The sequence below is a fragment of the Tachysurus fulvidraco genome, chromosome 13 (assembly GCF_022655615.1).
Source record: "Tachysurus fulvidraco isolate hzauxx_2018 chromosome 13, HZAU_PFXX_2.0, whole genome shotgun sequence".
Taxonomy (NCBI): domain Eukaryota; kingdom Metazoa; phylum Chordata; class Actinopteri; order Siluriformes; family Bagridae; genus Tachysurus; species Tachysurus fulvidraco.
The window spans coordinates 1,101,561-1,114,506 of NC_062530.1; the positions used below are offsets into that span (position 1 = coordinate 1,101,561).

A 12,946-nucleotide genomic window follows, 5' to 3' on the forward strand; every position below is an offset into this window, starting at 1 on the left:
CCTGATGATGTGTTGACACGTGATGATGTGTTGAGTCGTGATGATGTGTTGACACGTGATGATGTGTTGACACCTGATGATGTGTTGACACCTGATGATGTGTTGACTTGCCCCCCAAACATTCAGCAGGGGTGTAAAGTGTGAGCTACCAGTCCGTTCGTTTGTTCACTCGTTCACTCGCTCATTACTCAGTCAGTGACCTTTTACTGATCCGGAACTGAAAGTCACTCAGAATCTAAATCACATCTAAAAGATCACCATAAACAAAACTAAATGTTCAAAATAAAAATAAAAGTAATATGAAAATATTTAAATTCTAAATGTTAATAAAAGAAATAATATAATTTTAAGCACTTATTAATTTATTATAACTTTTACACAGAAATAGAACATTTCTAATAAGAAATGTAAGTTTGTTATGAAGACGTTAAGATTACTATTTGAACACTTTCTATGTAGTATGCATTATATATTTATTTATTAACTATTATTGATTTGTTTGTTTGTTTGTTAGATTGATTGTATATTTTATATTTGTAATAAAATCTATACAAATGTTAATATTTTGCACTGTACAGTAGAATATTTCAGTCGAAAACATCAGATTATCAAATAGAAAACATTTCTGTACAAATGTATAACATACAATGTGTTTTTTTAAACTTTTTAAATTCAGAATAAGAAATAAAGAAATAAAAGCACGTGTAAAATTAAAAGACGCAGTTTAAATGGATTTTTATAATAAAAAGTGAATTTGAATTTTCCTTAAGTTTACTCAGATGCTGCTGGTTTGATCACATGACCTCGTGGCTCCTCTGTGAAACGTTCATGTTGTTGGTGGTGGAACATTTTTGCAGCTGTGGTTTTGATGGTGAACGTCTCATCACAGCTTCTGTTTGTGTGACAACATGGACCTTCAGCTTTAGCTCGTCCTCCTGAGTCTCCGAATCTCTCAGGAAGCCTCAGTGTGTTTAGCGTGGGATTTTTCTGGGACTTCATCCAAAGCTCTGTAGAGTTCTGAGATGGTGTGAGACGCTGATCCGTGTCCTGCTGGATCTGCTGAGAAAACAACGCAGATGATCAGCAGTAACCTTTTAATTCAGATAAATGATCCACACCTGACCTTTCTGTAGTCGCGCCCGCATCTGTGCTGTTAATGTTTTATAACGAGAGAGAGTTTATCTTCATTAAACTTTACCTGATTCATTTCTTTCCATCATGGAGGTTACATCACTCGTGTTGGAGATGTTTAAATAATATCTTCCACTTCTTCATCTGCAGAATACTGGGCTCTGATTGGTTTATTTCTAATCAACACACTCCTTCTAATACCTTATCATTCCTCTGATAGTTTATAAAGCTTCACCTGAACATCAGTCAGTCATCAAGACAAACATCTCTCACTAAATTCTTTTCTTCTGTTTTCAGTCGATGAAGAACGATGACTCACTGCCCAAGAAGGATGTTCAGAGGATTCTGGATCTGAGTCACAAACAAAGGTACAGAGATGATTTAATGAGTTTAGAAGCACCGTGTTGAAGATCATGAGTGCTGAGAGTGCTGAGAGTGCTGGATTCTGATTGGGCAGAAGAGAAACTGTTGATTCAGATTAGCTCCACATCACAGGTTTATAGGAGTCGTTATTATTTTCTGCAGAGTCAGAGGAATAAAATACCTCACGACATGCTGTTAAAATAATAAGCTGACAGTAACTTTGCCATCACACTATGACACGATAATGTATTTATTATAAAAACACAACAGCTATATAGAACTCCGAAGAGAGCCCCGAACCCTGTGAGAGCCCTGAACCCTGTGAGAGCCCTGAACCCTGTGAGAGCCCCGAACCCTGTGAGAGCCCTGAACCCTGTGAGAGCCCTGAACCCTGTGAGAGCCCCGAACCCTGTGAGAGCCCTGAACCCTGTGAGAGCCCCGAACCCTGTGAGAGCCCCGAACCCTGCGAGAGCCCTGAACCCTGCGAGAGCCCCGAACCCTGCGAGAGCCCCGAACCCTGCGAGAGCCCCGAACCCTGTGAGAGCCCCGAACCCTGAGAGAGCCCCAAACCCTGTGAGAGCCCCGAACCCTGTGAGAGCCCCAAACCCTGTGAGAGCCCCGAACCCTGTGAGAGCCCCGAACCCTGTGAGAGCCCCAAACCCTGTGAGAGCCCCAAACCCTGTGAGAGCCCCGAACCCTGTGAGAGCCCCAAACCCTGTGAGAGCCCCGAACCATGTGAGACCCTCGAACCCTGTGAAAGCCCCGAACCCTGTGTGAACCCCGAACCCTGTGAGAGCCCCGAAACCTGTGAGACCCCCGAAACCTGTGAGACCCCCGAAACCTGTGAGAGCCCCGAATCCCGCAAGATACCCAAACACTGTAAGAGCCCTAAACACTGTGAGAGCCCCGAAACCTGTGTGAACCCCGAACCCTGTGAGAGCCCCGAACCCTGTGAGAGCCCCGAACCCTGTGAGAGCCCCGAACCCTGTGAGAGCCCCAAACCCTGTGAGAGACCTGAACCTTGTGAGACCCTCGAACCCTGCAAGAGCCCCAAACGCTGTGAGAGTCCCGAACCCTGTGAGACCCCCGAACCCTGTGAGAGACCTGAACCTTGTGAGAGCCCCGAACCCTGCAAGAGCCCCAAACGCTGTGAGAGTCCCGAACCCTGTGAGACCCCCGAACCCTGTGAGACACCTGAACCCTGTGAGACACCTGAACCCTGTGAGACACCTGAACCCTGTGAGACTCCTGAACTTTTGAAAGCCCCGTCTCCAGTTACCGGAGTTACCGGTTGTTATCTTGTTATCAAAAGAAAATATACAAAAGACAATAAACAATAACAATGACCAGTGTACATACTGTATGTTCAACTGTATTGTGTGTGCAGAAATACTGTAATGAATTCTACAGTATTATAGAGGCAGTATTATAGAGGCAGTATTATAGAGGCAGTAAAACAGCAGTCGACTGAAATGTGAGACAACGTGCAAAAACAGCATGTAAACAGTTTGATGGATGTATAATGGAAGAGTGTGTACAGTAATTGGTGTACAGTAGGTCTGTGCAGTCCATACAGGTTATGTGTGTGTGTGTGTGTGTGTGTGTGTGTGTGTGTGTGTGTGTGTGTGTGTGTGTGTTGTGCTCAGTACAGTTCAGTTCAGTTATTAACTAGTCTGGTAGCTTGTGGGAAATCTGATGGCTTGTGGAGAAAGAAAAAGGCTCTGAATGACGATATTCTTACAGCATTGAAAAACCTCCTCATTACCTCAATGTCACAAACTGATTTCCAGCTCATTCAGACTGAGCAGAAGGTAATAAAGTGATTTTATTTAATCCCACATCTATTGTACAAAGAGATTTTGTATGCTATCACCCCTTACATTGGGAACCTTTATAATAACTCCACTGAGCTCACACAGTCCGGTCTGAATAAAAAGTCAACCTGTGACTCTGAGTCTAGCATCATTTAGCAATTACGTAGCTAGTAGCATGGAGAAAGAGCACTGAGTTTTGCTTCTGTGATTATATATATATATATATGGGTAGTTGACAAATGACCAAGAAAAAGTACTTTTTTTGGAAAGCATAACTTTTTAAGAAAAAATACATATATTTGTGGAGTATGAAAACTACAGTTTCAGAAAATAGTACTGGTCACTCATTTTGTCAATGACTTCACATATTTTTTTCACTTTTTCACTCAACAATACTGTAAATGTGTCCTATGGTGTGACATTTAAAAAGTACTAAGAAATTATATTAAATAACATAAAATAAATACTTGAGACAGAATCGTTCACATTATCGAAACATTATTTTCTTAAAGTGATATTTATTTTACATGAAAGTACTAATTAGAATCATTTTCACCATGAATAGATGAATGGTGTCACACCAAAGGACAAAAAACTTAACAACTTCAGTGGTCTCAAAACATAGTTAAATATTTAAACAATTCTCAGAGAAATACTTACCATGTGCACTTCTCATGGCCTTCATAGGGAATCTTCAGTCACATGACCTTGAGTGGGGTCTTTCAATTAAATGTAGTTGTCCATGATATTGCCCAAATTAAAATTTAGGTCAGTTAGGTTTTTGCATAACACCAAAGGACATTTTTTTCCTTTTCCTACACTTTTAGAAATGTATGTATATGAAAAGTGATGGCCACTTAGTGAAATAGACACTTGCACAATTATGCCAGGAGTGTTCATTAAGATTTTTAAACATTATTTTCTTTATTTATAAAATGTAATATTTATGAAATAATGTTGTCTACCGTCACACCATAGGACAATTTTGAGATTTGGCTCAAAGTTTTAAAAAAACTAACAATAACTTGGGTATTAAAACAACAAATTCATATAAAACAAGAAAATGTTTAACCATTTACAGTATTCTAAATTATGAAAATGTGAAATAAATTATGTTTTATCTTCTGTGACAGTGAAAAAGCCATGTCACGTCAACTACCCATATATATATATATATATATATATATAACCTGATATTACACAGGTTCAGTCTTATACTCAGATATCTATATATTGTCTTTATTCGGCAGCTCATCTACCTTTATTTTATTTACTTCCTGTATTTAATCTCGCGCCTCACCGTAATTGGTTGCACACGCTCCGGATGTTCGCTTTGAGAAAATCAAAAAGTTTGACGTTTCGACTCTCCGACTCTCCTAAAACTCGATGGAGAGGCAGGAAATCAGAGCCTGAGCACTTTTATTGATTTTGTTTACTCCGACTTCCACAGATATCTGCAGCCTCACACAGACTCAGCTGGACTATAAATCAGGGTTAAATGACCAGAGAAGAGCTGAGGAGCGTAAAGCAGCACTCAGGCTGAAATGTGTTAATGAGTAGAGCTTTAATTAACAGCGAACTGTTTTACTACGCTGGTTAGTACGTTCGCCTCACACCTCCAAGGTCGGGGGTTCGATTCCCACGTCCGCCTCGTGTGTGTGGAGTTTGCATGTTCTCCCCGTGCCTCGGGGGTTTCCTCCGGGTACTCCGGTTTCCGGTAGGTTGATTGGCATCTCTGGGAAATTGTCTGTAGTGTGTGAGTGTGTGAGTGAATGAGAGTGTGTGTGTGCCCTGTGATGGGTTGGCACTCCGTCCAGGGTGTATCCTGCCTCGATGCCCGATGACGCCTGAGATAGGCACAGGCTCCCCGTGACCCGAGAAGTTCGGATAAGCGGTAGAAGATGAATGAATGTTTTACTAAGCAAAAATCTAAATAATAAAAAATAATAATTTTAGTAAGTAATTTGTAGTCGTTCTATTCTAAATATATAACAGAATAAAAAAAAATCTTGTTTTTATTAACAGCAGATACAGAACCTCTAAATCACTGGTTTTGTTTTTTAGTAAAAAATACAGATTCTAATGTAATGTTTAATGTAAAATTAGATAATAAAATATAATTAGAACTAAATATGAATATTTTTTTTAATCTGTGTGGTTTATTTATCTTTACTCCTTTTCCACATTAGAGACAGAAATCAAATAAAGAAAAAACATAAAAATGTAAAAATGTTTCATAAGCCCTATTCGGACGGGATCAGTTCTACGTGGGCACGTGGGGGGTAAAGTAACTATTACCAGAGCTTCTCTGTGATTTTAGGCCCGTCCGAATGTGCCATCTCGGTAATCATTACGGACGATGTCAGTAAAGATTACGGCGACTTTTACCTTCTGTAAAAAAGGTCCGGAAAAATGACCTCAGGTGATACTGATCCTGTCTGAATAGACCCGCTGTAAATATGTACGCTAAAATTCCGTCATTTCCTGTTTAAAAAGGTTTTGCCGTGTTTTACAAGCATGGAGGCGTTTGAAACAGGAAGCAACGTCATACGCACATGACGACAAGGAGGTTACTGTGGTGCGTAAAGCGAGTTACCCCTCCCCCCTCCCACTCCTGCTAGATTTACTGAGACGTCTTGTCCCGTGCGAATTGGCCGATTAATATTACAGACGTCCTGAGGTAAAATCGCATCACTCCGCGTCCCCACGTAGAACTAATCCCGTCCGAATAGGGCTTTACTCAAACTTAAAACTGTAAACAAACCGAAACAGAAATATCGGTCTCTTATTTTCAGCAGGACGTCCTGATTATATCGTCGTGTCAGAACCGACGGACCTGCTTACGACTAGCAGTCCATATGAACCTGGAGCTAAATGACACGAAGGGAAAAAAGTCTCCATAAAACGTGTGTCTCTGCACACGTGAGTCACAGTGGACTCACAGCCAGGATCGAAAACATGACACGTGTGTGAACGGATTTCAGTTCACGTCATCGTCACGTTAACCCGCGCGTCGTTTATCCGCCGCAGATCAGCTGTAATTATTAGAACGTCCTTCGGTGACGTTATTGAACAGACTTACAGAATGTCTGAAAAACGAACGCTGTTTAAATAAAGGCTGATTTTTAACAGAGGAAAAAGCTGATTTATTGACTGATCTGTTTTTGTAAAAGATTGAACCATGAGGTGTTAATGACGGAATGTCACTGTTTACACCCTGGAGATGATGAGTTCCCTGTTCCAGCTACAATTACACCTTTTATTTGTTTTACATCTGTTTTTTTTTAGTTCATAGTGACATGATTTAGTTTTTGTGTGAGTTCTCACTCACTCACTCACTCACTCACTACCGCTTATCCGAACGTCTCGGGTCACGAGGAGCCTGTGCGAAAGAATGACCTTTCACGGCTCAAAAAAGAAAAAAAAAATCCCTGAGGAATATTTTTACGACGCCTGACGTCGGGCCGGGTCGTGTGAGTACGGGTCTGTTGACATGTTCCATCAGACGAATCTTGTTCAATTCATTCATCTTCTACCGCTTATCTGAACTGCCTCGGGTCACGGGGAGCCTGTGCCTATCTCAGGGGTCATCGGGCATCGAGGCAGGATACACCCTGGACGGAGTGCCAACCCATCACAGGGCACACACACACACTCTCATTCACTCACACACACACATACACACACACACACACACACACACACACACACACACACACAACGGACAATTTTCCAGAGATGCCAATCAACCTACCATGCATGTCTTTGGACCGGGGGAGGAAACCGGAGTACCCGGAGGCAACCCCCGAGGCACGGGGAGAACATGCAAACTCCACACACACGAGGCGGAGGTGGGAATCGAACCCCCGACCCTGGAGGTGTGAGGCGAACGTGCTAACCGCTAAGCCACCGTGCCCCCCCCCCCCTACTGAACTTTATTTTCTCTAATGAAATTTGTACATAAAAAAGCTTGTCATCTTAGCAAGAGATAACTAATCAGTATAAACTGAAGAGTCCAGAAGCTCAGACACTGAAGTCTCCTTCCGTAAATATCAAAATAAACACATTTCTGCTCACAGAAAACCAATTCCCCGCGACCGAGCTGTTACCATAGAAACGGCAGCATATTAGGAGGTTTGTTAATATAAACCTAGGAAACGGATCGCCGTCTCTAACGCGCGGTGAAGTCTTTTCTGTCAGCCAAACGTTTGCGAAAGACCTGATCTGATCTGTTGTTACGTCTTCACTTTAACCTTACCGTAACCTCCGTCTCTCAGACGCTTGGCCCGGATAGCAGCAGATGGAGGTCAGGTCAGGACTCAGGACTCTGGACATTACGCAGGTGCTGAAACATCAGGTGTTTGGTGAAATGTCAGTACGTTCATGAAGGTGGAGAAACGCCGTGAGATATTAAATTCCTGAACAGCAGGATACACGGTGAAAGAGCAATAACGATAACTGTACACTGTACAATAGACGCTAACGCTCTAGAGTTAAACACAAAGCAGCTTCCATTTTGTGGTTGAACAGCGCAGGCTGTGTGACGCATTAACGCTGGCTGGGTGAGTCCCCGGCTGCATATTTATTACTTCTGGCATGTTATTAGAGGAAGAGAGACAGAAAGGAGGATGTTTGTGCTCCGGTTTGTGTATCCGTGCTCTGAGGGCCGGCGGATCTCATTTTGTCTGGTGATTCTGGGAAAGTAAACAAACAAAATCTAGCATTATTCCCAGATGATGGGCTTTTAAACTGGCACATCTCCACCTTCCCGATGTCTTCAAGCGTCTCATATCCTTCCCCAAACGAGTCGTCATGCAGGAGGGATAATTACTCTGATCGCTCTCCAGTCATGCGTGCTACAGTATGTGCTGGCTTTTACTTTATATTTTATAAACTCGTTTTCTTCGCTTCGGCGTCTGAGGCGTTGGCGTGGATCCGTCGGCTTCTCCGTGGTGCCATCAAGAGAGATCCGGATTCACACTCGTTTAGATCGTGTCCTTTATCGCATCGTGTGATGAAACGGACCCGTTTAGATCCGACGTGGTCGTCTGTTCACCTGCTGAATTGAGTCACCTGTCAGGAATCGACACCGGTGCCATTGATCGGTTTGATTATTGTTTGGAAAAAAAACAAAGAAAGATTCAGCAAACGGATCGAATCGGGACGCCGGAGCCGTAAAGCGGCGACGCGACCTGCTGCAAACGAAACACATATTCACTTCATTGTGTCATCATTTCGTTTTGTCATAAAAGTTACAGCTGGCCTAAAGCCCGGGCAGGCTGAAAGCGTTCATTATTTATTCTTCATTTTTATTTCAGTGAGGTCAGACTGGGATACACTGAAAATTTGTACCAGATAATATTTTGTTATTATTCTACAGTTAAACGTCAGAATGTACACAATCTGTATTAGGAAGCTGTACATTTCTGTCGTTACATCAGTTATTAGTCGATTTGTCTGTTTTTTTCCAGAGTTTCTGTTGTGTCTATGTTGATATATTTAATTAATTAATTAATTAATTAATGGGGGGGGGGCACGGTTGCTTAGAGGGTAGCACGTTTGCCTCACACCTCCAGGGTCGGGGTTCGATTCCCACCTCCACCTTGTGTGTGTGGCGTTTGCATGTTCTCCCCGTGCCTCGGGGGTTTCCTCCGGGTACTCCGGTTTCCTCCCCCGGTCCAAAGACATGCATGGTAGGTTGATTGGCATCTCTGGAAAATTGTCCGTAGTGTGTGTGTGTGTGTGTGTGTGTGTGTGAGTGAATGAGAGTGTGTGTGCCCTGTGATGCGTTGGCACTCCGTCCAGGGTGTATCCTGCCTCGATGCCCGATGACGCCTGAGATAGGCACAGGCTCCACGTGACCCGAGGTAGTTCGGATCTATTTGTTTGACACTTTTAACCATTCGCATGAACTTAAAGCAGCTGTACAGAAATATAGAAACAAATTAAATCTGTAAAGTTTAAAGTTGAAAATGAAGTTATTATTTATCTTTAACGTCTATCCCTAATGATCAAGCCTGAGGTGACGGTGGTGAGGTAAAACCTCCTGAGATGATATGAGGAAGAAACCTAGGTTGAACCTTATCTTCATCTGCGTGACACTGAACAGGAAATAATGTTAATGTAAATAATGTCATTTCTACAACAGTTTATAGTCCAGTATAATCGTGTGACCAGGAGCTCCTGAGGAACTAACAGGTCAGAGTCATTACTGAGTCATTATTCTTTCTTTCTGTCCACACAAATGTTTGTCTTTTCCCATCCATATGACTGTGTAAATCTTCTAATCACTCAGTCATTTGGGTTTTATGTTAAACTCTGGACTCTGATCGGTCAAAAGGTGTTGATCAATTCTCCTGAACAGCATCTCCGACAGTAGCGCAGGTTTATTTCAGTGCATTCGCCCCGATACGTTGTGGTTTCTATAGCGACAGCTCGTTCACGAGGACGTGTACGGCGGACGCCCTACGTGCACGTTTATAAATGTCTGTAATCTTTGTTGTCTCGGTGTCAGCACTTTGTTACAGAGGTAAAGCTGTTATTTTTAATTTTCTGTCATCTTCAGGACCGCAGAGTTTCGGCGTCTTCGTGATTTCTCGGTAACACGACAAGCTCCGTGTTATTTTTTTCGTCTTATTAACTTCACAAGTGAGCGTCTGCCGAGGGAACGACTGTTTATAGCTGCTTGGCCTACAGGCAAATTCTGTTGTGGAACATCTCATATTTTCATTCCGTTCCCTCACAAACCGTCACCTCGTGTCATCTCGGCGTTGCTGTTATACAGAGTGACAGTTTTGGAGGAGGTTCCAGTGTTGATCTTCAGCCCTGCACAATAACAGCAGTACACAGAAGCAGCTGTATCTATCTTTTTTTTGCCCATAGAATTTAAATTCTGCTGCTGATGGCTTGGCTCACGTACACGACCACACACACACATTTACTCTGGGTTTTGCTGCAGCATTTCTGCACCAAGGAACCTGCACAAAGAGCCACGATTCGATTCAGCTTGATTCGATTTAACAGTAAATTTGCTTATCTGTTATATTCCTGAAGGGCAATTTATGTAACTCGCATAAATCAACATGCTGTACACAACGACAACATGGAACATGTTCATAAGATCTTGAACTTTAGCTACGATCTTCCAGGAGTGATCTTCTCACTCACAACAAGACACTGGAATTAGTAGATAAACTGCTACAAGTACAAAGAGTTTCATTCATTCATTCATCTTCTACCGCTTATCCGAACGGGTCTCGGGTCACGGGGAGCCTGTGCCAAGCAGCAAGCTATAAAAGTGTGGGCCGGGAATCTGTACGGTGAAACATGGTTAAAGCAGGAGTGATGTCTGTGTGAATTTTACATGTGGGCTCTTTAGTTTGTCCAAAATAAAGGCGAGTCACTTTGTTATGCTAGTCATGAATTTATTTGTGTGATATCAGCAGTGTTAAGTCCAGAGCCATTATCTGACAGTTTGATGCAACTATTATTATTCATTCATTCATTCATTCATCTCCTACCGCTTATCCAAACTTCTCGGGTCACGTGGAGCCTGTGTCTATCTCAGGCATCATCGGGCATCGAGGCAGGATACACCCTGGACGGAGTGCCAACCCATCACAGGGCACACACACACACACACACACACACACACACACACACACACACTCTCATTCACTCACACACTCACACACTACGGACAATTTTCCAGAGATGCCAATCAACCTACCATGCATGTCTTTGGACCGGGGGAGGAAACCGGAGTACCTGGAGGAAACCCCCGAGGCACGGGGAGAACATGCAAACTCCACACACACAAGGTGGACGTGGGAATCGAACCCCCAACCCTGGAGGTGTTTTTATTTTGTACAATGCTGGATAATCTTAATAATAAAGTGATTATAAATGCAAAGAATCTTCCATAGTACAGATACTTAAACAGTATCTTTAATCAGCTTCAACAATCAGTCCAATATACAGTCTAGTGTAAGACAAGATAATGGTTCATCTTGGCCTGAACGTTGTAGATAATCTGTCTTTACTAAGACTAACTCGGCTGTGGTCTGAGACCCTAATGATCGGTCTGGTGTCCATTTGTTTGTGGACCGGTCTTGGAGATGTTGGTATTTGTACGTTGTACACCGGACTTGATCGAGTCTTCGTACAGGTCGTGTTGATGTTAAAAGATTTTGGTCTTGCTTTCTAAGTGGAAGGATTGATGGTGTAATGGTTCAGGTTTTGGAGCCGTGGGTTAGATAAATATTTGGTGTGTTTGGTCAGGTTTTTGGACCAGAGGGGTGAGCTGAACGTTTTCCCAGGTTTTGGATCGTCGGGTCAGATGAATATTTAGTAAGTTAAATAACATTTAGCCCACTGGCAGATTGGGAAAATAAATAAATGAATGAATTTAGTCTTTTTTTCGTTTTTTGAAGATAGCGAACCAAATGGGAACGTTGACATTTTCCCGAGCAGTACCGCATCAAAGAAGATTGCATCTTGACAAGCTTGGGGAATATTTCACCCTGAACTGATACCAAGCCATCTGTGTGATCAAGCAATATTCTGCCAATGGTGTCCTCAATAATAATTTGGATGTCTGAAGGACACCGATTCTCTAAAATGTTCCTAAAAGCCTACTTGTGAAATTCTCTCTAAAAAAGATAACGTATATATACACACTAGATATGTGACACAGAGTGCACTGTGTACTGTGTCTTACACTGAAAGCTATCATCTTGTATTAACCGGTGACAGATGATTACGTGGGACATCGTTAACCCTCCACCCTGGTTATAACCTCTGGCTGTTGTTACACCTGCTTAAAGTGGGCAAAAACAATACTGAAAACAAAGAGCCAGGAGAAAACATGGGGAAGTTTAAGTAATAAAACACAGTGTGTGTGTGTGTGTGTGTGTGTGTGTGTGTGTGTGTGTGTGTGTGTGTGTGTTTTATAAAAAATACTGAGTGAATACAACACATATTTAACCATTTATAGTTACTGTATATTCCATGTTGTGAAAGTTTTATAATTAACTAATTAAAGGTGAGGTCTCTGTTGTTTGAATGCCAATGTTGACATATAAAATCACAGAAACAAACACGCCCCTAACCCAAACGGGTCCCACCCCTGTATCGATAGCTCCGCCCACACTTACATACGTAACCCAGGCGACTAACAGAAAGAAACGTGTCTTTATCATAGCTGAAGGGAAGAACAATACGATTGTAGATAAACAAACAAGCAAAAATGCCACACAAGCATAATGATGTAAAGGACAAAGGCATATATTAGTTCTGTGTAACAAAGCAAAACCAACGTTACTCACCTATCGAGAAGGAAAAAAGCGCCTCGGCGTCTTAAGTAAAGTCGGCCACATATTCACAGGTCGGAGTTTCCCGAGTCGATAACTCCTGAGCTAAACGCTGTTACTACACAAAACGCGGTTGTAGCTGCCTCTCTACATTACTACGATAGAAAAGAGGTGTTATTTGTGTAGTAACAGCGTTTAGCTCAGGAGTTATTGACTCAGGAAACTCCAACCTGTGAATATGTGGCCAACTTCCTGCTCCTTCAGTTCTCTCCAGCGCTGGAAAGCTGATCCTATATTAACACGTCCTACTTCTTGTCCTTATCGTAA

The 12,946-nt window shown here is 42.3% G+C and overlaps 1 protein-coding gene across 2 annotated transcripts in view; it reads left to right on the forward strand.

Moving 5' to 3' along the window:
* The window catches only part of luzp2 (leucine zipper protein 2), a 97,794-nt gene that overhangs the window by 56,962 nt on the left and 27,886 nt on the right, over nt 1-12,946 (forward strand). For both annotated transcript variants that reach the window (XM_047822711.1, XM_047822712.1), the window contains exon 3: nt 1,429-1,499. In XM_047822711.1, the coding sequence (XP_047678667.1) occupies nt 1,429-1,499 (71 nt within the window). The remainder of the gene's footprint in view (nt 1-1,428; nt 1,500-12,946) is intronic.